This window comes from Syngnathoides biaculeatus, chromosome 23 (assembly GCF_019802595.1).
Source record: "Syngnathoides biaculeatus isolate LvHL_M chromosome 23, ASM1980259v1, whole genome shotgun sequence".
Lineage (NCBI taxonomy): Eukaryota > Metazoa > Chordata > Actinopteri > Syngnathiformes > Syngnathidae > Syngnathoides > Syngnathoides biaculeatus.
The window spans coordinates 262,501-282,642 of record NC_084662.1 but is presented as its reverse complement, the minus strand read 5'-3'; the positions used below and the strand labels follow the sequence as shown (position 1 = coordinate 282,642).

Below are 20,142 nucleotides of genomic sequence, written 5' to 3'. Positions count from 1 at the left end.
CATTATACTATTAGTATTACTAAATCTATATCTAAGATAGTGAGCAATCTGGTCGAGTGTATGAGTACAACGTAACGAGTTTGAAATGAACGTTAATACTAAATACTACAGGTTATCTTTTACATGTTTTGCTGTACAGTGTAGACATTTTTGGATATATTTTCGTGCATATTCTATATCTATACTATAATTTGGGGGAAAGGACAATTTTAGATGTCTTTTTATGGAATAGTTCACTGAATTCATTTGTGAAAGATGGCATATTTTAAGCATATTTTAATCACAAATGGGGTTTTGTGCTATCCAGTGATGGGACGATGGGGGGTGGGGGTGGATCTGGGCTTGGCTTTTGCCCAATTTTTTTGGGGGGGGGTCAGGACTTAGAAATTTTACTTTCAATTTTTGTCTGAATTTTGTCCACTGATATCACCAGAATGCACCACAGCCATCCATTTTTCCAAAAATTTTACTGACTGGCATACCCCGGACGCACCTAGCAGGACTTCACACCTTCAGTACTCGTATTTGTATTTTCAGGCAAGTCCACTTTCATCTCTGAGTTGTACAATTTTGTTTCTGGTGTCTTTCGACGGCTCTTTCTCGTTGGCCATCTTACTGATTGTATGGGGTGGACAGGTGTCTTTATGCAGCTAACGAGCTCACGCAGGCCCATCTGATTCAGGATAATACATGGAGTGAAGGTGGACTTTTAAAGGGGCACTAACTGGTCTTTGAGGGTCAGAATTCTAGCTGATAGGTGTTCAAATACTTATTTGCAGCTGTATCACACAAATAAATCGTTAAAAAAATCATACATTGTGATTTATGGATTTTTATTTTTAGATTATCTCTCACAGTGGACATGCACCCACGATGAAAATTTCAGACCCCTCCATGATTTCTAAGTGGGAGAACATACGATGTAGTGGGGTGTTCAAATACTTATTTTCTTCACTGTACCTCCCATCTCCTTACCTTGACACAATAATGTTATCATGGATTGGAAAATAATAAGTAATAGTATTTTCGCCTCCAAGACATTCTTAGCCAGCTCTTCCTTTAAAATAACCCCTACTCCCGTTTCTCTTCCCATCTTACTCCATGGTAAAATAATTTAAACCATGTGCCAAAACTTCAAGCCTTACTTCCTTTCCACCTGCTTTCTTGGATGCGCAAAATATCAACCTTTCTCTTAATCACGTCAACCAACTTCTGCGCTTTCCCTGTCATAGTCCCAATTATCAAAGTGCCTGCACTTACATTATACTCAGTTGTAGGCTCTGTGCATTCCTTCTTCTGCCGACGAATCCGCTTTCCACCTCTTTGTCTTTGACCCACAGTAGTTGAATTTCTACCAATGCCCTGAATTTAAAAAATCCGTGACAAAGGGCAGCCTTGGCGGAGTCTAACTCTCATTGGAAACGAGTCCGACTTATTGCCAGGAATGCGGACCCAACTCTGACACCGGTTGTACAGGAGCCGAACAGCCTGTATGCGGGGGTTCGATATCCCATACTCTGGAAGAACCCCCCATCAGAATGATTGCGTCCCCGGAGGGAGCGCTCAGTCAAGACCCATCTCCCGACCCGAAGGTGGCGGGAAGCTACACTCTCATTCAAGGGGGTGAACCCCAACGTACAGACGTCGAGCTGGGGGACAATAAGCACCTCTCACTGTGAGCAACTCTAGAGTGGAACAGTGTCCAACCCCTTTCAAGACGAGTTGTGCCAGAGCCCAAACAGTGCGTAGAAGCGAGCCCGAAAAAATCTAGTCGGAACTTGTCAACCTGATGCACCACTACAGGCACCTTCCCTGCCAGAGAGGTGACATTCCATATCTCTAGAGCTAGTTTCTGTAGCCGCCTTTGGCTGCCTCCCTGCTCATATCGCACCCAACCCTCTATGGCCCGTTTTACAAGTGGTGAGCCCATGGGAAGGGGGACCCGTGTTACCCTTTTGGACTGTGCCCGGCCGAGCCCCATGAGTGCATTCCCAGCCACCAGGCACTCGCCTTCGAGCCCTACCTCCATGCCTGGCTCCAGAGGTGACCCGCGTCCAGGCAAGGGAAATCGAGAGCCAAAATTTGTATTCATCATGGTGGTTATGGAGTTGTACATTGTCTGGTCCCTCACCTCTGACTTTTTTGCCATGGTTGACCCTACCAGGGGTGTGAAGCCCTAGACAACTCAGCTCCTAGGCTCATCGGGACATAGAAATCCGTCCACCACAATAAGGTGTATGCTCGAGGAGGATTCATAATAGACTGACATTGTAAGTTTTGCTGCACTTAGCCCGATTGTTTGTGCTTTATTGGTCACCTGAATGTCAAATTCAGTTGTCATCTAACTGTCTGCCTTGTACATCAATCAAGTGATGGGATGAATGATAGGCCGAGATTTTGTCATGCTGCAATCGACCAGGACTACCTCTGCAATCAACCGGTAGATCGTGATCGACGTAATGAGCACCATTGTATTAAAGCATATGGATTTAGAAAGAGATAGCACTTAAAATCATGTTAGACAAGTACGTGAGTGGATGCTCTCAACAATATAGGATACCTATGTTAAAATTCAGTTATAGATATAGGTAGACCTGTCAGTCGGTATATCTTTTGTTCACCCTGTGCTTTATTTTATGATGGACTTTTTTTCCCCTCTTCTTCAAAATGCACATTTTAATTTCTATATTTTTCTATATATTCTAATTATCGAATAATACTAATAAGAAATGTTCTTCATCTCAACTATTCCCTTTAGGGGTTCTGCCTGCCCCAGGAAACTGGTACTGGAGAAGGTCAAAGTGCCACTGAGTTTCATGATTATGAGGGTTCTGGAATCGGTCAAGGCGAGGGTACTAAGGATGTCAGTGACACTATTGAGAGTGAAGATCAGGTAATGAAATGAATGCGTTTTAACTGTAGAAAAAGTATTTGGACTGTCGATTTTGATCACAGGGTTCAGTTTGAGTTTTTTTATTTAGGGGGTGATCAATGCATTTAATGTGATATGTCACAATGCATGCGTCTGTTTCACTATAATTTCGCATTAAAGATACTACATTCATATTTTAGGTGGAGGACACTTTGGTGGGGGGTCAGGAGAAAGAACATCAAAATGACGAAAAAATTAAAGCAGAAGACAATGCTGTTGAGATGTCAGAGGACTTTGATGGCCCAACACATGATGGGGAGGAGGAGGATGCTGGTATGGGGATTCATGGCATAGCAGCTCAATATCTTTTTAGAATCCTATTTCTGACAACTCAAATTCCTCCTTCTGTGACTTGTAGATGCAGATGAATTGGATCATGAGAGTGAACAGGAGTTGGATAAAAAAATGGGTGATTTGGGTGATGGACAGACTGACACTCTTGATGAGAGAATGTGGGGAGGTGATGATGAGGACGATGAAGATGACGAAGCAAATGATCAAGAGGAGGAGTCTGGCAAAGGCATGGACCAGGTACTTTAGACTTAAAATCAATTTCATATCGACTATCAGGAAGTATTACATAGGATCAAAATGTCAGATTCACTTAAGACAAAAGTATTGATACACATCTTTATTTAGTCGATTAGATGTAGATCTTGGTAACCCAAATTGTATTTTGTATGAAACTTGTTTTACAATGCAGTCCCTTCAACTGTGTGAGAACAGCTTTGAAAAGGACCTGATATAAATCGACTCTTACTAGGACTTCATTTAAAAAAAAAAAAAAAACACACACACATTCGTTTTGTCATTCAAATGTCCAACAAAGGCTCCTCTGACAGCTACCATAATTTCTTGTGTATGATGCGCAAAATTTTCCCAAAATATTTTCAAAAAGTCAATTGAGCACAGTATATTTAGGTATAGATTAAAAATGTAAAGAAAATCACAATGTATGGTCGTATACAGATATATAGGATGCTAAAAAAGTGTATATATATACATTTCAATAAGATCAAGTCATTTAGTACACATTTAGCTGTATTAACGGTAATGTGTGCCGCCAATCTGAGATTCCTGACTTGCTCCCAGGAGTTTGCTATTTTATGATCGTTAGCGTAGCATATTTGTTGCTACTCCACCAAACATCATAAACCGCTGCCCGTGAGTTTGTTTTAACTTAAACATAGACAATGTCGACGACAAGCAGCCATAAAGAAGCTTTAAAAGAAAAGTCAACACTGCTACCTAAAAAGTGGACAACCGCGAAGCAGAACGGCAGTTCAAAGTGGCTGAATTGAATGTGAGATCGTGGAGGAAGATGGAGGAGAAAATAATCCATCAAATAGCAGTTATGCAGTCGCTTTTATAAGAAAAGTGTCATCAGTCCTGCCGAAGAAGTGGGCAAGTCATCAATGATGAAATCCAGGGCGATGCATCAGATAGCTACCATGGATCTATTTGAGATTGGAGATGAGTCAGATGCTTCTTTTGAAGGCTTGGCCAAGGATTTGTAATGCAGTGGATAATCTGCACTATGCACGAACTTTTTATGCAGAAATATTTAATGCAAAAAAAAAGTTTCTCCACAAAGTTTAAGTTAAATAGTGTTAAATTATTTAAGGCAATACGTAATACATGTTATCAACAGTATTAAAATGTTATAGCATCATTGAGCATTTATTTTAGTTGGCTGAGGGATTCTGTTCTGAGAAATACAAGGACGATCGATGTATCTAATCCTTTACGACTATTTGTTCAGGGTGAATCTGTATTAGCTCCAAAGGAAGACAATTTGGATGCTGCAGAGCCCACCAAAAAAAAACAGGACAGTGATGACGAGATGGATGGTGAGGAGAAAGACAAAATCAACGAACAAAGAGATGAGGTAATCATCTGAGAGTGAAAATATTCAATTGCGCAGTTACCGTATTATCCGGACAACAATTGGGCCCCAGTTAATAGTCCGTGCCCACTTTGTGTAGTACCCCCCCATACACAAGCCGCTCCGGACCCTCTGCCACGGTTCTACTGTATACCATATGCACTAGTACAGGTGTCAGCAACCTATGGCTTTTGTTGGTTGCATATGGCATGACGACATACTGTTCATGTCTTTTTTGTCATGCTGACAACACAAATGGTGCAGACATTTTTCCCAGTGGAGTTGCCGTAGTTTGCTGTGGCAGTCGATGTGTGCAGGGACAGAAGGGTCGAACCCAGATTACGAGAGCAACTTTCCAGAGTCCAAGTTAGTCGGCAGTAAATCCATGTTTGGACCCAACAAGTTGAATGGAATTCACCTAGTTTTGCTGGTGCTTTTGTTGGTGCTTTAGCAGTTGTGAGAAAATGAAAAGCCATTCACAGATGGGGAGTATGCCAAAGCATTCGTACTTGATGTTGCCAATAAACATTTTGACAACTTCGCATAAAGGCATGCCTTTGACAGCAAGAAATGTCCACCATCTTACCATTTTGATGGCAAATCAAACTGAAATACGTTCACGATTAACGGATGGAAATCTCAACGCCTGCATGAAACAAAATCTGACGACGTCAGAAACAAACCATAAGCCCATCACCAAAACCATGCAGCACCAGAAGTCACATTAATGGTAAGAAGTACATTTGTCAACATTAGCTTGCAACAGCAAAAGACTTATTGTATTCTAAAAGTGGTGGTCTTACATAAATGGGAGAATACAACTCTTTTTAGTTTTTAAAATATTGTATGACTCTTGAAATTACATTTTAAAATATTTGGCATTATGCTCTTTCAGTCAAAAACGTTCCCGACCCCTTCACTTGTACATTGTAAAAATTATATATTCACACAAAGACTTTGTAAATACCTTGTTTCCAAACTCTGACTGGAACACAGCAGTAAAACGGCTCAAACATAACAGAAAAGTCAGTTTTTCTCCATCCTCCTCCTGTTATGTTCACTGAAACCACAAAAGTATCGGGGTTGAAAAGCCTCAGAATATTGCACATACAGTCTCTCAGTAACTCATTTGTTTTCATCTCAAGTTACTGCTGAAGTTGTGCGGTTCACCTCACGAAGTAGTCCACCATTTTAATCCATTAGTGCGTGGTTTAGTAACCCAAAGCTCCCGATCCGCATGCGGCTCTTGAGCACCACCTGAGTGGCTCTTTGAAGCTTTTTCAATAATGTATTAAAATGGAAAAAAATATTTTGGGTTTTAATATGGTTTATGTGAGAGGAGAAACATGACGCAAAAATTCTTAACATGTTCAAATGCTGTAAAAATGTGTGCAATACTTTGAACGAAGTTGTTGTCATAACCTGCGATGCAGGCTTCTTTGAGCTCAGCGTGACAGGTGGCTGTCACAAAGAAACCGGCACTGATGGGCCATTTATTGCAAACGGAAAAGCAGAGATAGGTAAGTCGTTGAGATTTACACAGAAAAGTTTGAAAGCGGATAAAAGTCTGGATGCACAGAAATACTCCGTTGCTGGATCTGTTCTCAATCAGACATTAATCCCACATAGTGATGGACCCACTCAGATATTTTTCAATACAAATACTAATATTTAAATAAATGACCCCTGGTTTTATACAAACTCGCATTCATTAACTGTGACTGGGGAAAAGTCAACGTGGCATTATAAATACTTCTTGGTTGAGATTGAGAAGAATACTTCCAACCTGAAATGAAATAATCACTACACAGGCGTGTATTTTGTTGGGCACCATCCATCCCGTTTAATTGCCGAAATCCATCGATCTTTTCTCGTCTTTTCAGCTGGAGTTCCATAGTATGATCTCTTTGAAGAATTGTCTTGTCTATTATGACAACCAACAGCGCAATAGGTCTGGGGCCCGAGCCACTTTGTTTGACCGGCAATTTGAAAAATCTGCTCGAGTTCAAGGGCTCTCGCACTGCAGAGCAGCCAGGTTTGACCAGCAATATGGTGCCATGCAAACTGTAACGTCACATGCACGAGCTCTATAGACAACAAGCGTGTTGACGGTGTACTGCTTCCCCCTTCTGAGATGCCAGAGAGTGGACCATAATTTCCTCAAAGCCGTTCTGAAGTCGTTCTCCATGGGCTCACCGAACTCCTCCCACGCCCGGGTTTTTTCCTCAGCGACCACCAAAGCTGCATTCCGCTTGGCCAGCCGATACCTATCAGCTGCCTCGGGAGTCCCACAGGCCAAAAATAACCGATAGGACTCATTCTTCAGCTTGACAGCATCCCTCACTGTTAGTGTCCACCAATGTGTTTGCGACTTAGGGGCGCTCTCCAGCACTCCCTCTAAAGGACTCCAAAAAGGGGTGGGTACTCTGAACTGCTGTTTGGTGCATAAAAACAAACAGTCAGGACCCGTCCCTCTACCTGCAGACGGAGGGAGGCGACCCTCTCATTGACCAGGGTAAACCTCAGCGTACAGGCCCCGAGCTGGGGAGCAATAAGTATAGCCACACCTGGTCGGCGTCTCTCCCCATGGGTTTAGCGTGGGCGACTGGGAAGGAGTAGTGTTTAAGAGAGGGGACGTTGATGCTGAGTGCTGAAAGGATCTCATTCAGCCTTCCGAGCAGCAAACTGGTGCTTCGTATCATTATTGTTCCTGCCAACAAGGCGTCTCCCCTGTGTTTCCCGACCACGGTCAGGTTTTATAATTAAAGATTTAAGTAAAATATATTGTTGTTATCGTTGTCTCAAATATGAAGAGTATAAATCCTGTTAACATATTTTAACATATCATTCTGATACCCAGAATCACATACATGAAAATTCCAGGGGTGTGTTTTGGGGAGGAGACATGCTTCGCAATTTTTCACATTTCGCAGGGAGCTCTGGTCCCCATTAACTCCGAAAAATGAGGGATTACTGTGTTGGTTTTGGCTAATTAACTTCAAGGGTTCTGTCTTACACCTACATCAATGTACTGTATGTTAGTTCCTTTCAGGTGGTCTCTCTCTCTCTCTTTCTCTCTCTCTTCTCTCTCTCTCTCTCTCTCTCTCTCTCTCTCTCTCACACACACACTCTCTCTCTCAATCTGTCTCTCCCTCTCTTTATTTCAATCAGATCAAGATTCAAGATCAATCAAAAATATAGTTAGAGATATCAAACTTGCTACTGAAATTGCATAGATTCTCTGAATACATTCACTCTTTTTCCTATAGAGGGAGCTTGACAACAATGAAGTGGACCCTTATCACGGCCAGCAGGATAAGAGACCTGAACCTGACGCTGTTAATCTACCTGAGGATCTTAACCTGGACCAGGATGATGACATGGTAGACGATCAAGAAGGTGATGGTGAGTCTTATTTAAGAACACATCCGTCATTTCCCTTTAATAGTAATACGGGTTTGGTCTCCGCGTACTTCAGTCACTTTTTTTATTTGCAACATATACATTGCCCTCCAAAAGTGTTGGGCAGTGAGTCCAATTTGTAATGCACCTCTAACAGTGCCAGTGGATTAACTGCAAAGTCATTAGAAAGGGGCTACACTTCACTGAATTTTCATTCCTTTACCTACAGAACAGATCCAGATGGTAGAGCAGCAGCATGAACATATCCCTGCAGCCAACCCAAGGACTTTTTTCTTCATGCGCATGACTCCACTTGAACAAAAGTGTTAACTTTAAAATAAAAGACCAGTTACCTCAGTGCAACATTTGTATCGAGATTATATTCTGCAAAGCCGACTTAAACAATCTGTCAAAGTCTGACGCGTTCTCTCCCGTTCAGAGCCTCTGCCTATACCTAAGAACTTCAGTCACGTCAATTGGGTGAGTGAAACAATGAAATATGTCCATGCCAACATTGAGTTAAACCCACTTCAAGACTGGGTTGTACTCTTACACTATTTTTTAGCGTTTATTTTATTGTTCAACCCAACGACAAAGCTCCTGACAGACACAAATGAAATAAATTACCTTAGAAAGTAGAAACAGTCATGAGCTTTAAGTGTAAGGAAGGTCCTCAATGCACCTTTTTGCTAATATCATACAGTTTTTTATGCAGAATTCGAATCTGCAGTCTGTTATGAAGGAAACATTTTTATTTTTGGATTATCGGAAAAAACTATCGCACATTGTTGGATTTGCCGTAAAACGACGGAAAGGAAGCGGAAACAGCCGAGTCAGAACGTGACGTCAGAACCGGTGACAATAATGCCGAGCATTGGAATACATTGAACGACGATGGATTTTCCGATATTTCGAGCGATGAACGCTTTTCTGAAGGGTCCCAAAAAGACTAAGAATACGAGCTTTATAAAGGCTTTAAAGATTATCTATTTGAGCCATTTAGACAGCATACACGTTCGAATGCAGACGCAATAGCTAGCCATGAATAAAGTGTTTGTGCATAGTGGAGGTTATCCACTACATTACACATCCATGGCAAAGCCTTCAAAACAATCTCCAATCTGAAAAAAATCCACAGTAGCTGCCTTTGGTACATTGCTGTGGAACTCATCATTGATACTTGTTCCGGTGTCTCCTGCATTGCATCATAAACAGTTATATCATCTTCCTCTTCCACAGCATGTTATCCTCTTTGCCATCCATGGCATTTGTGAGGAAACATTTTTTGAATCTAAGCGTCTTGGTTCCCTTTATTCCTCATTATTGTCAGCTTCTTTGAGGCCGCAGAACTTAATAGCGCAGCCTCTTGCCCTCCTTTTGGCTACATTCTGTAGCAGCTCTTCCTCCATCTCTGGGAACTGCGTAACTTTCCCACATTCCAAAGCTTTTCCATGTGCTCTGTTTTGGCAAGATCCTGTTCTAGCACCATAAGCAAGGAGACAATCTTGTCTTTGTGGATTTCTATTACAAAAGAAAGGACAATCTTTGCAAAGAGAGGAGAGGGTGCAAGTCTAGTGAGTTGTCACCCCTTACACTAAAGATCAGACTAAAACTCCTTTTGTTATGTGAAAGTGAGAGACAGAAAAAACAAGACAGTTATCTATGTCCAGGTGTATGCACACGGAGCCAGTAAAAGCATTATATAAGGAACAGCCTGACCGGGAGAACTGTTAAAGTTGAATTTAGAACTAATAGAACTAATACTCAGTATATATGCCAAACATGGATTTGCTAACACAGCCCCCGTCCTTCCCTTTGATTAATCTAACCTAATCAACCAGTAAACTTTACCGATTTAAATCATAAGCAGGTCGTTGTGAAGTATGTAGCAGATTCGGGTTGAGGAAGGTAAACCCTCTTTCAAAGAGGTTACTCAGCCTTTGTAGGCCATGCTTCGTGATCTTGGCCTTTGTGATCATTTGCCATAGAAGATGAGGAGAGTGGATGATGCAGGACCATCGGAGTTGATGGGACCTTCACACAGTGTGATGCGTGACCACACGTAGCCCTTTCAGTAACCTTCACCGCAGTGTTGTTCACAAGGAGAACTTGAAAAGGGCCCAGCCAGCACTGATGCCTCCATGTTTTCCCCCAGAAGTTCTTTAGCAGCACAAAGTCACTGGGTTTGATGTTATGCAAGGATCCATCTGCCGCCCTCTGGAGTGTTGCATGAATCTGTTTCCTGATATCAAAGAGCAGGTTCGTCAAAGATGTGCAATACCTGATCATGTCCTCGCAAAGGTGTGTGTCCATTGGCAAGCCTGGAAGATGCAACATTCAGACGACATGGAAACAGGATCTCAAAGGGGGACAGATTGTGCCTCGGACACACACGCATCGACAATTGTCAGACACGTGATACAATTTAATTTCGGGTCCTCACAGCATTTACTCTTATTTAAACTCCCTTTTTTTTTTTATTATGCGCCGCTGTAGTTGGGTGTGCAACGACTACAATGTGTTTTGAGAGCAAATTATAGTCTATCTAAAAGCCCCCCTTTGGAAACAAAACGCCATTCTCGAAAGTCGCCCCGCACCGTCACCAAGCAGCACGTTCGGCAGGAGTAGAAAGCGAGTGAAGGTCAGTGAGAGAAAAGGGGGGACAGTGGAGAGGGAGGAGGTGAAGTGGAATGAAGTAAGGAAAAAGAAAAACGACAACACCTGTTTCTTTGTGTTTTAGGTGTGTCAACAATTGCCTGCACCCAAGCAGGAGAAAGCATTTTCCCTTGAGGAGTGAGGATGTGTCCTAGAAACTTAAGCTTTTGTGATACAAACTGCTGTTTTGATAGTTTTGTCCTTTTGAGGTGAAATGTATTAACAAAGCAACTGTATCAGTCTCACTGTTTTTTGGTGAGAGCAGCAATCAAAGAAGACAAAGAAGAGGAGGAAAACGGATCCATTATCAGAAAGAGAGGAATGCACAGAGCCTACAACTGAGTGTAGGGACTTTGAATGTTGGGACAATGACAGGAAAAGCTCAGGAGTTGGTTGAAATGATGATTAGAAGAAAGGTTGATATTCTGTGCATCCAAGAGAGCAGGTGGAAAGGTAGTAAGGCTAGAAGTTTAGGAGCAGGGTTTAAATTATTCTACCATGGAGTAGATGGGAAGAGAAATGGAGTAGGGGTTATTTTAAAGGAAGAGCTCGCTAAGAATGTCTTGGAGGTGAAAAGAGTATCAGATCGAGTGATGAGACTAAAATTTGAAATTGAGGGTGTTATGTATAATGTGGTTAGCGGCTATGCCCCACAGGTAGGATGTGACCGAGAGTTGAAAGAAAAATTCTGGAAGGAACTAGATGAAGTACATCTGAGCATCCCAGACAGCGAGAGAGTGGTGATTGGTGCAGATTGTAATGGACATATTGGTAAAGGAAACAGGGGCGATGAAGAAGTGATGGGTAAGTACGGCATCCAGGAAAGGAACTTTGAGGGACAGATGGTGGTGGACTTTGCAAAAAGGATGGAGATGGCTGTAGTGAACACTTATTTCCAGAAGAGGGAGGAACATATAGTGACCTACAAGAGCGGAGGTAGAAGGACGCACGTGGATTATATTTTGTGCAGACGATGTAATCTGAAGGAGGTTACTGACTGTAAAGTAGTGGTAGGGGAGAGTGTAGCTCGACAGCATAGGATGGTGGTGTGTAGGATGACTCTGGTGGTGGGTAGGAAGATTAAGAAGACAAAGGTAGAGCAGAGAACCAGGTGGTGGAAGCTGAGAAAGGAAGAATGTTGTGCGGCCTTTCGGAAAGAGCTGAGACAGGCTCTCGATGGACAGCAGAAGCTCCCGGAAGACTGGACTACGACAGCCAAGGTAATCAGAGAGACAGGCAGGAGAGTACTTGGTGTGTCTTTTGGTAGGAAAGGGGAGAAGGAGACTTGGTGGTGGAACCCCAAAATACAGGGAGTCGTACAAGGAAAGAGATTAGCGAAGAAGTGGGATACTGAGAGAACTGAGGAGAGGCGAAAGGAGTACATCAAGATGCGACGTAGGGCAAGGGGAGAGGTGGCAAAGGCTAAACAAGAGGCATATAAAGACATGTACACCAGGTTGGACACGAAAGAAGGAGAAAAGGATCTCTCCAGGTTGCCCAGACAGAGGGATAGAAATGGGAAGGATTTGCAGCAGGTAAGGGTGATTAAGGATAGAGATGGAAATGTGTTGACTGGTGCCAGTAGTGTGCTAAATAGAATACTTTGAGAAGTTGATGAATGAAGAAAATGAGAGAGATGGAAGAGTTGAAGAGGCAAGTGTGAAGGACCAGGAAGCGGCAATGATTACTAAGGGGGAAGTCAGAAAGGCACTACAAAGGATGAAAAATGGAAAGGCAGTTGGTCCTGATGACATACCGGTAGAGGTATGGAAGCAATTTGGAGAGATGGCTGTGGAGTTTTTGACCAACTTATGCAACAGAATATTAGCGGGGGAAAAGATGCCTGAAGAATGGAGAAAAAGTGTTCTAGTTCCCATTTTTAAGATCAAAGGCGATGTTCAGAGCTGTGGGAACTATAGAAGAATAAAGTTGATGAGCCACACAATAAAGTTATGAGAATGAGTAGTGGAGGCTAGACTCAGGACAGAAGTAAGTATCTGCGAGCAACAGTATCGTTTCATGCCTCGAAAGAGTACCACAGATTCATTATTTGCCTTGAGGATGCTCGTGGAAAAGTACAGAGAAGGTCAGAAGGAACTACGTTGTCTTTGTGGATCTAGAGAAAGCCTATAACAGAGTACCAAGAGAAGAACTGTGGTACTGCATGCGTAAGTCTCGTGTGGCAGAGAAGTATGTTAAAATACTACAGGACATGTATGATGGCAGCAGAACAATGGTGAGGTGCGCCTTAGGTGTGACAGAAGAATTTAAGGTGGAGGTGGGACTCCATCAGGGATCAGCTCTGAGCCCCTTCCTGTTTGCAGTGGTCATGGATAGGCTGACAGATGAGGTTAGACTGGAATCCCCTTGGACCATGATGTTCGCAGATGATATTGTGATATGCAGTGAAAGCAGGGAGCATGCAGAGGAATAATTAGAAAGATGGGAGACATGCACTGGAAAGGAGAGGGATGGAGATTCGCCGAAGTAAAACAGGATTTGTGCGTGAATGAGAAACGTGGAGAGGGAAGAGTGAGGCTCCAGGGAGAAGATATAGCGAGGGTGGAGGACTTCAAATGTTTAGGTCAACAATCCAGAGCAATGGTGAGTGTGGTAAGGAAGTGAAGAAACGGGTCCACGCAGGCTGGAACAGCTGGCGGAAGGTGTCTGGTGTGTTACCTGACAGAAGAGTCTCTGCTAGGATGAAGGGCAAAGTTTACAAAACAGTGGTGAGGCCGGCCATGATGCACGCATTAGAGACGGTGGCACTGAAGAAACAACAGGAAGCAAAACTGGAGGTGGCAGGAATGAAGATGTTGAGGTTGTCGCTTGGAGTGAGCAGGTGGGATAGGATTAGAAATGAGCTCATTAGAGGGACAGCCAAAGTTGGATGTTTTGGAGATAAGATTCGAGAGAGCAGGCTTCGATGGTTTGGACATGTTCAGAGGAGAGAGAGTCAGTATATTGGTGGAAGGGTGCTGAGGATAGAGCTGCCAGCCAAAAGAGCGAGAGGAAGACCAAAGAGAAGGTTTATGGATGTGGTGAGGGAAGACATGAGGGCAGTTGGGGTTAGAGAGGAAGATGCAGGAGATAGGCTAAGATAGAATAAGATGACACGATGTGGCGACCCCTAACGAGACAAGCCGAAAGGAAAAGAAGAAGAAGTGAGGGAAGACATGAGGACAGTTGGGGTTAGAGAGGAAGATGCTGAAGATAGGCTAAGATGGCAAAAGATGACACGCTGTGGCTACCCCTAGCGGGACAAGCCGAAAGGAAAAGAAGATGATTGTCTGTGCTTTCATCCTGGATCAGGCTGTGCCAAGGTGGAATTTCAAAATTACACACCATATCATCCTGCCCTTTCTACTTTGGCTTCAGAACAGACCTATTCCAACTCGGAAAAGAGAATATCACATCCAGTTTTGCCACTTTTTCTTTGATTATGCACATACAGACAGTCATTGCATCTTAAAACAACAGGATTTTTCTAACTTTCTCCATTAATTTTGAAAGTAAACATAAGCAGCATATCTAGCTCGTCTTTGCTCTACGTTGCCCAGACAGTGTAAGCAGCGGTAGTGGACACTGTCTTTAGACATTATAAAAGACATTGATGGGGTGAGTAAGAGTGTGGGGGTGTCAGGGGAAAAAGAGTGTGCGCGCAACACAGAATATCTGCGAAGAGACTGCATCAGCGGTTCACAATTGCGCACGTGTGCAGTTTAGAGGGAACATTGGCCGATGTCTTCTTTGGCACACGATCCCGCAAACGACCACGACTGCCTCGCGATCGACTGGTCGACTCATTGAGCACCCCTGCTCTTAAGCCATCCATCCATCCATTTTCTACCGCTTTTCCGTGTCATTCTCTCAAGCAATAATCTTATCTTGAATCTAAGCATGCAATGTATCAGTAGCAAGCGATTCCTCGTTGGGAAGAGCATGTGATGGTTGGAGGTGTGTTTGTGTATCACCAGGGCCCATTAGGAATCAGTCAGATACAACATCACATGAGCTGAGCCCCCCACACCTCCTCTGTCAGTCAGCAATGGCATTTTGACATCCTTTCGGGCAGTCCCTTTGCCATTCTTTTTTTCTTCTTCTCAGCATGTTGCCATGTTGCATCACTCAGATTTCAGCCACCCTCATTGGGATGTGGCCACTCTTTTATTGCCTCCTTCATTTCTGGGTCTGTGTGACGGTACGCCAGGACAGGTTGACCGTCCGGACCAGGGAACTAGATCATTGACATGTGGAAGTTCGGATCCATCTTGACCTTCTGTTTGGTAACTGCTGGTGATGGCAGACCTGGAAGTAATTTATTCTGTCCCATGACAGGAGGTTGGCAAGCTGCCAGCAGGAGCCAGCTGACCAGGCTGAGAGCAGGAAGAAACAGCAACAGCAGGAGCTTGTTTGCAGAGGGCAGGGAGCACAGTGGTTGAAAGCGAAGGAGGTGACCACTTTGTTACTCAGGTTGCTGTTTGACTTGCAGAGGATATGGGGGTACCTTGTCGCCAGTGTCATTCTGACGTATTCCACCAGGCAACCTCGGATGCAGTGTCGCAGGAGGAGATACACAGTTATCAGTTTCTTTACATTCCTTTTCCTTTTTCATTATTCCCTGGTCTAAATTCTTTTGACTATTTTTCTCGCTTGTTAGCGTCTGTCAATCATATTTCCAGGCATTCTGATTTTTCTCAATGTTTTCTAAACATCTTCCTTAATTTGAATTGTTTTCTTCTTCTTTATGCTACTTTTCTCATCCTCCAACCTTCTTTTTAAATGTTTTAATTACCGGAGACTTAAATTTCCCAACACTGAAAAACCATAGTCAGTTACCAATTTATCTACACACACTATAAATTTCTCCCCATATTTCCCCCTCATATGGGTCAGAATTGCCAATGTGTTCACTAAGTCTGTTTTCGCTCTTATCACTGGTTTTGCTCTTCCCACTGATTTTGCGCTTATCACTGGTTTTGCTCTTCCCATTGCCCATTTTATGGAAGTGCTTCACTTTATCACAAAATTCGAACATCTTCGGAATTGTCGGGTCTTGGCAACTTGAACACCTAACCATCAGATCTTGAGGCACCGACCCCCTCACTTAAGCCCAGGAACTCTTCCATCCATCCATCCATTTTCTACCGCTTCTCCGGGTCAGGTCACAGTATCTTCAGCAGGGATACCCGGACTTCCTTTTCCCCAGCTACTTCTTCAAGCTCCTTGGGAGGGATCCCGAGGAGTTCCCAAACCTGCTGAGAGACATAGTCTCTTCAGTGTGTCCTGGGTTGTCCCCGGGGTCTTTTTCCGGTGGGACATGCCAGGAACACCGGGAGGTGTCTGGGAGTTATTCTGATCAGATACCCCAGTCACCTCGTCTCGCTCCTCTCAATGCAGAGGAGCAGCGGCTCGACCCTGAGCCCCTCCCAGATGACCGAGCTTCTCACCCTATCTCTAAGGGAGACCCCCGGACACCCTGCGTCGGAAACTCATTTCGGTCGCTTGTATCCAGGATCTTGTTCTTCCGGTCACGACCCCGGGAACGCTTTCCCTCACTATCGGGCCTTGCAGCACCGAACCCCACACTGAATTTAAACCATGTCAGGAATCTCAGGTTGGCGACACACATTAACCGTTACACATGTAAAATCTTTAACATAAGACATTGAACATAATATTGAAATGTCAATGTATACCTTTTAACACCCTATCTACCTGTATATGACTATACAATGTGATTTTCTTTTGTGTGGATCTATACCTAAATACAATGCGCTCTATTGAGTTTTTGAAACTATTTTAGGAAAATTTTGTGCATTATGCATGGGAATTTACGGTATCATTCTTTGTTTCAATGATAATGGATGTCAGAAATGCTTGACTCCCAATAAAATCAAATGTTTCACCTGGCCCCTCATGTTTTTGTTAGAATTGTACCCATCTTACAAATTCTGCCTGGATCAACAAACATATGAGGACAACCATATTGTCTTATATACTGAATAAAAGTAGTCATGTGAAATACAAATAAACACAAGTCAAAGAAAAAGTGTTCAAAAGTGCTTAACTTTGTGATAATTCTTTGAAAAATACTCAACAAAATACAGCTAATACTTTGTTTTGATCATTTGGGTAGAAGCTAAATCATTCAATGTATAAATTAATAATGCAGGTACAAGGGTTTTCCAAAATTTTGAGGTCAACTTTGCGTGAAAAATTACGGCGGTTTTATACTGTTTCTAAAGAACAGCAAGTGAAATGTTCTTCGTAGTTTATGCAGAAGGCTGCTAAGAAAATGGATGTTCATGATTTGCACCCCCTATATTTCAACCTTTCATTGTTTTTTGACCAATTCTCCTGAAAGAATCTGAATCGAGAATCATTTGGAACCGGAATCGAAATAAAGTGCTTACTTCCACTCCTCACAGCCAACAAGCCACACAACAAGCTGTAACACCTTCTACTCCGTTAAATATCTATGAAGGGGACGTTAGACGAATTTTCAAACAAGATAAGATCAACAAAGTACCAGGCCCAGACCTTGTGTCCCCATCCTGCCACAAAGTCTGCGCAGACTAACTTGCTCCTGTCTTCACAAAGATCTTTAACAGTTCTCTAAAATTGTGTGACGTACCAACCTGCTTCAAACGCTCCACCATAATACCGGTCCTCCAAAAAAGCGGCAGTCTCATTCTACAGGCCTGTTGCTTTGACATCTCTGGTCATAAAGTCCTTTGAACGCCTTGTGGTGGACCGCCTCAAGGGCGTCACAGGTCCAGAGGAAACCCACGCAGGCACGGGGGAGAACATGCAAACTCTACACAGGTGGGACCAAGAATGAACCTGGGACCTCAGAACTGTGAGACCAATGCTTTACCATCTGAGTCACCGTGGCGCAGAAGCAATTATTTGTAAAATTACTGATAACGAAACATGACGTTAATAATTTTCAAATTCATGCGTTACATTCATTTACAAAAACAAGAAATTGAAATGTTTTTGAATGTGTACGATATACACGTTATGAAAGCACGCTTGCATACCATGATGCAAATCTTAATTCAATTTAGTTTCACTTCTAGTAGTTTAGTAGGGGCCGCCACAAAAAGGACAAACTCCGACTGCAACATACAATCAAAACCGTGAACGGATTGTCGGCACCACTCTACCCACTATTGAAGACTTGGATGCAGCGTGAACTAGGTCCGGAGCGGGCAGCATCCTTTCGCCACATACTGGCCACCAGCTCTTCAAGCTCCTTCTGTCGGGAAAGCGCTAGAGATCAATCCAAGTCAAAACTAGCAGGCATTTGAACTGTTTTTTCCCTCTGGCAATTAAGTCATTAAATTCTTGATCAGTAAACCTACTATTTTCTGCCTTGTGCTATTGTTGGGACACACTCATTCTAAAAGAAGACTTTACATCTTGCAAAGCTGTGACTCCAAAAAGGAATAGTCCCTATAAACAGAAATGTCTCTTTTTCTCTGTTCTTGTTACTTTGTTGTTCTTCGCTCTGAATGTCGTACCAGGGCAGCTCCGACTGCCGGAGAAAAAGTCCTTGTATATTTTTCCACACTTGGCCAATAAATCTGATTCTGATTGTCTGGGTATGAGACATCTCTGGTTTTTACATTGTGTAAGTTAGGTGACATGCCAATGGTCATGTAGGATGTGAAAAATTCTTCCATAAAACCACTGTTAAAGGTAAACACTAGAATGCGCCACAGTATTACATACGTATTGCATATAAATATATCAATGGCTAGAAACTGGACATTATGCATAGAAGGGTTTCCGCAATTTTGCAGTTAATTTTTGGGGCGCGCAACACAAGATATTGTGTAATTTTTTTCGTTTTCAACAAACTGTATTTTCTCTATTTTGTTGTGAATTTATTCAGTGGAATCTCCATTTGACATTGATGAGGAAGCCATCAATGCAGACTGCGACCAAGATGAACAAAAAGAGGGAGATGAGATGGAGGGAGAAGAGGGAGCGGAGAAAGACACGTCAAACCAGAAAGAAGATGATGATGGAGAACCGGAGCCCAAGACTGAAACAGAAGAGAGTGGAGACGAAGTACCAACAGAAGATTCAAAACAAGATGAGAATCCCTCTGGTCCAACAAAGGAAGGAACCAAGCCTAAGGTCAGAATGTTAACTGGTTTGTATGATCACCATATTTTGCTTTAATTTCATTGCTTGCAGTCAAGACATGATATATTGATATATAGACATTGCAGCATAAAACATTACATAAAATGGGCATTTTTTTTCTCCATGCTTGACATTCTACACATGAAATGTTCACCATTTCTTTGTCTTGAGCTTTAAGGCATCATCTGCCACTGAAGTTTCTGCTCATTTAATAATTTCCGTAGTTTGGTGCAAGTAAGTGTTTGACTAATTAATTTTTAGATATTTGACACCCTTTAATAAGATGATATAATTTCCAAATTAATGGCAATTGAAACAACACTTTTAGAAACGCATTATTTTAATACTGTTTGTGGAAAAAAAAAAAAAAAAAACGCCCAACTCACATGCAACAGTTGTCCTTTCATGTTGCGCGTCCAATGCGGTCCTAGTTTAAATCAGAGCTTCTCAATTATTTTCTGTCACGGACCCCCCCCCCCCCCAAAGAATAACTTTATTCACTTTGTTTTTTAGTCCAGAACAGAAAAGATTTTAATTGCATCAATTTGCCTGAAATAAAAAAATGCTTGTTTGACCTGTAACCAATTTGTTTCGTGTTGTTTCTTATGGGTTCGTTTACTGTACTTGATCACCTGCTCAGTGCAATATTAAACCCCTATACCATAGGGGTCATACTTCCTGTGCACACTATGACAATGAGAGGACCACTGCTAATGTGCAATTAGACTTTATTCTAGTACGGCAAAAAAAAAAATGGTATGTTCCCCAGAGCCAAACCCCCCGTCCCCCGCATAGTAGCACCCATTTGAGAAGCACTGGTTTAAAGGATGCCAGGCCCCACCCCCAAAGTCCTTTAACATTTTTCCCCTTATACGCACAGGAAGAGGTTTCTGATGGGATGGATGACATTGACGGTCAGCCAAAGTTAGCTCAGAGAAAAGAACACAGCACTGATGGGCTAACTGGTGAGGAGAATTTCCAGAGTGAAACTGCTGTGGAGCTGGCTGGAGAGGCTTCAGAGAGAGAGAATGCAAAAGAGGTGAGCCTTACGCTGAGTATGATTTGAAATTGTAGGAAGAATTTTTTTCATTGAAAAATGTCATTAATT

General features: G+C 42.7%; 1 protein-coding gene across 4 annotated transcripts in view; it reads left to right on the top strand.

The window, feature by feature from the left end:
- The window catches only part of mdn1 (midasin AAA ATPase 1), a 326,227-nt gene that overhangs the window by 271,497 nt on the left and 34,588 nt on the right, over window positions 1-20,142 (top strand). For 3 of the 4 annotated variants that reach the window (XM_061812802.1, XM_061812803.1, XM_061812800.1), the window contains 7 exons: window positions 2,759-2,893; window positions 3,073-3,205; window positions 3,291-3,463; window positions 4,695-4,820; window positions 8,087-8,222; window positions 18,778-19,025; window positions 19,915-20,073. In XM_061812802.1, the coding sequence (XP_061668786.1) occupies window positions 2,759-2,893; window positions 3,073-3,205; window positions 3,291-3,463; window positions 4,695-4,820; window positions 8,087-8,222; window positions 18,778-19,025; window positions 19,915-20,073 (1,110 nt within the window). Of the gene's footprint in view, window positions 1-2,758; window positions 2,894-3,072; window positions 3,206-3,290; window positions 3,464-4,694; window positions 4,821-8,086; window positions 8,223-8,448; window positions 8,667-18,777; window positions 19,026-19,914; window positions 20,074-20,142 lie in introns of those variants that run through there. The other variant, XM_061812804.1, reaches the window with a different exon arrangement.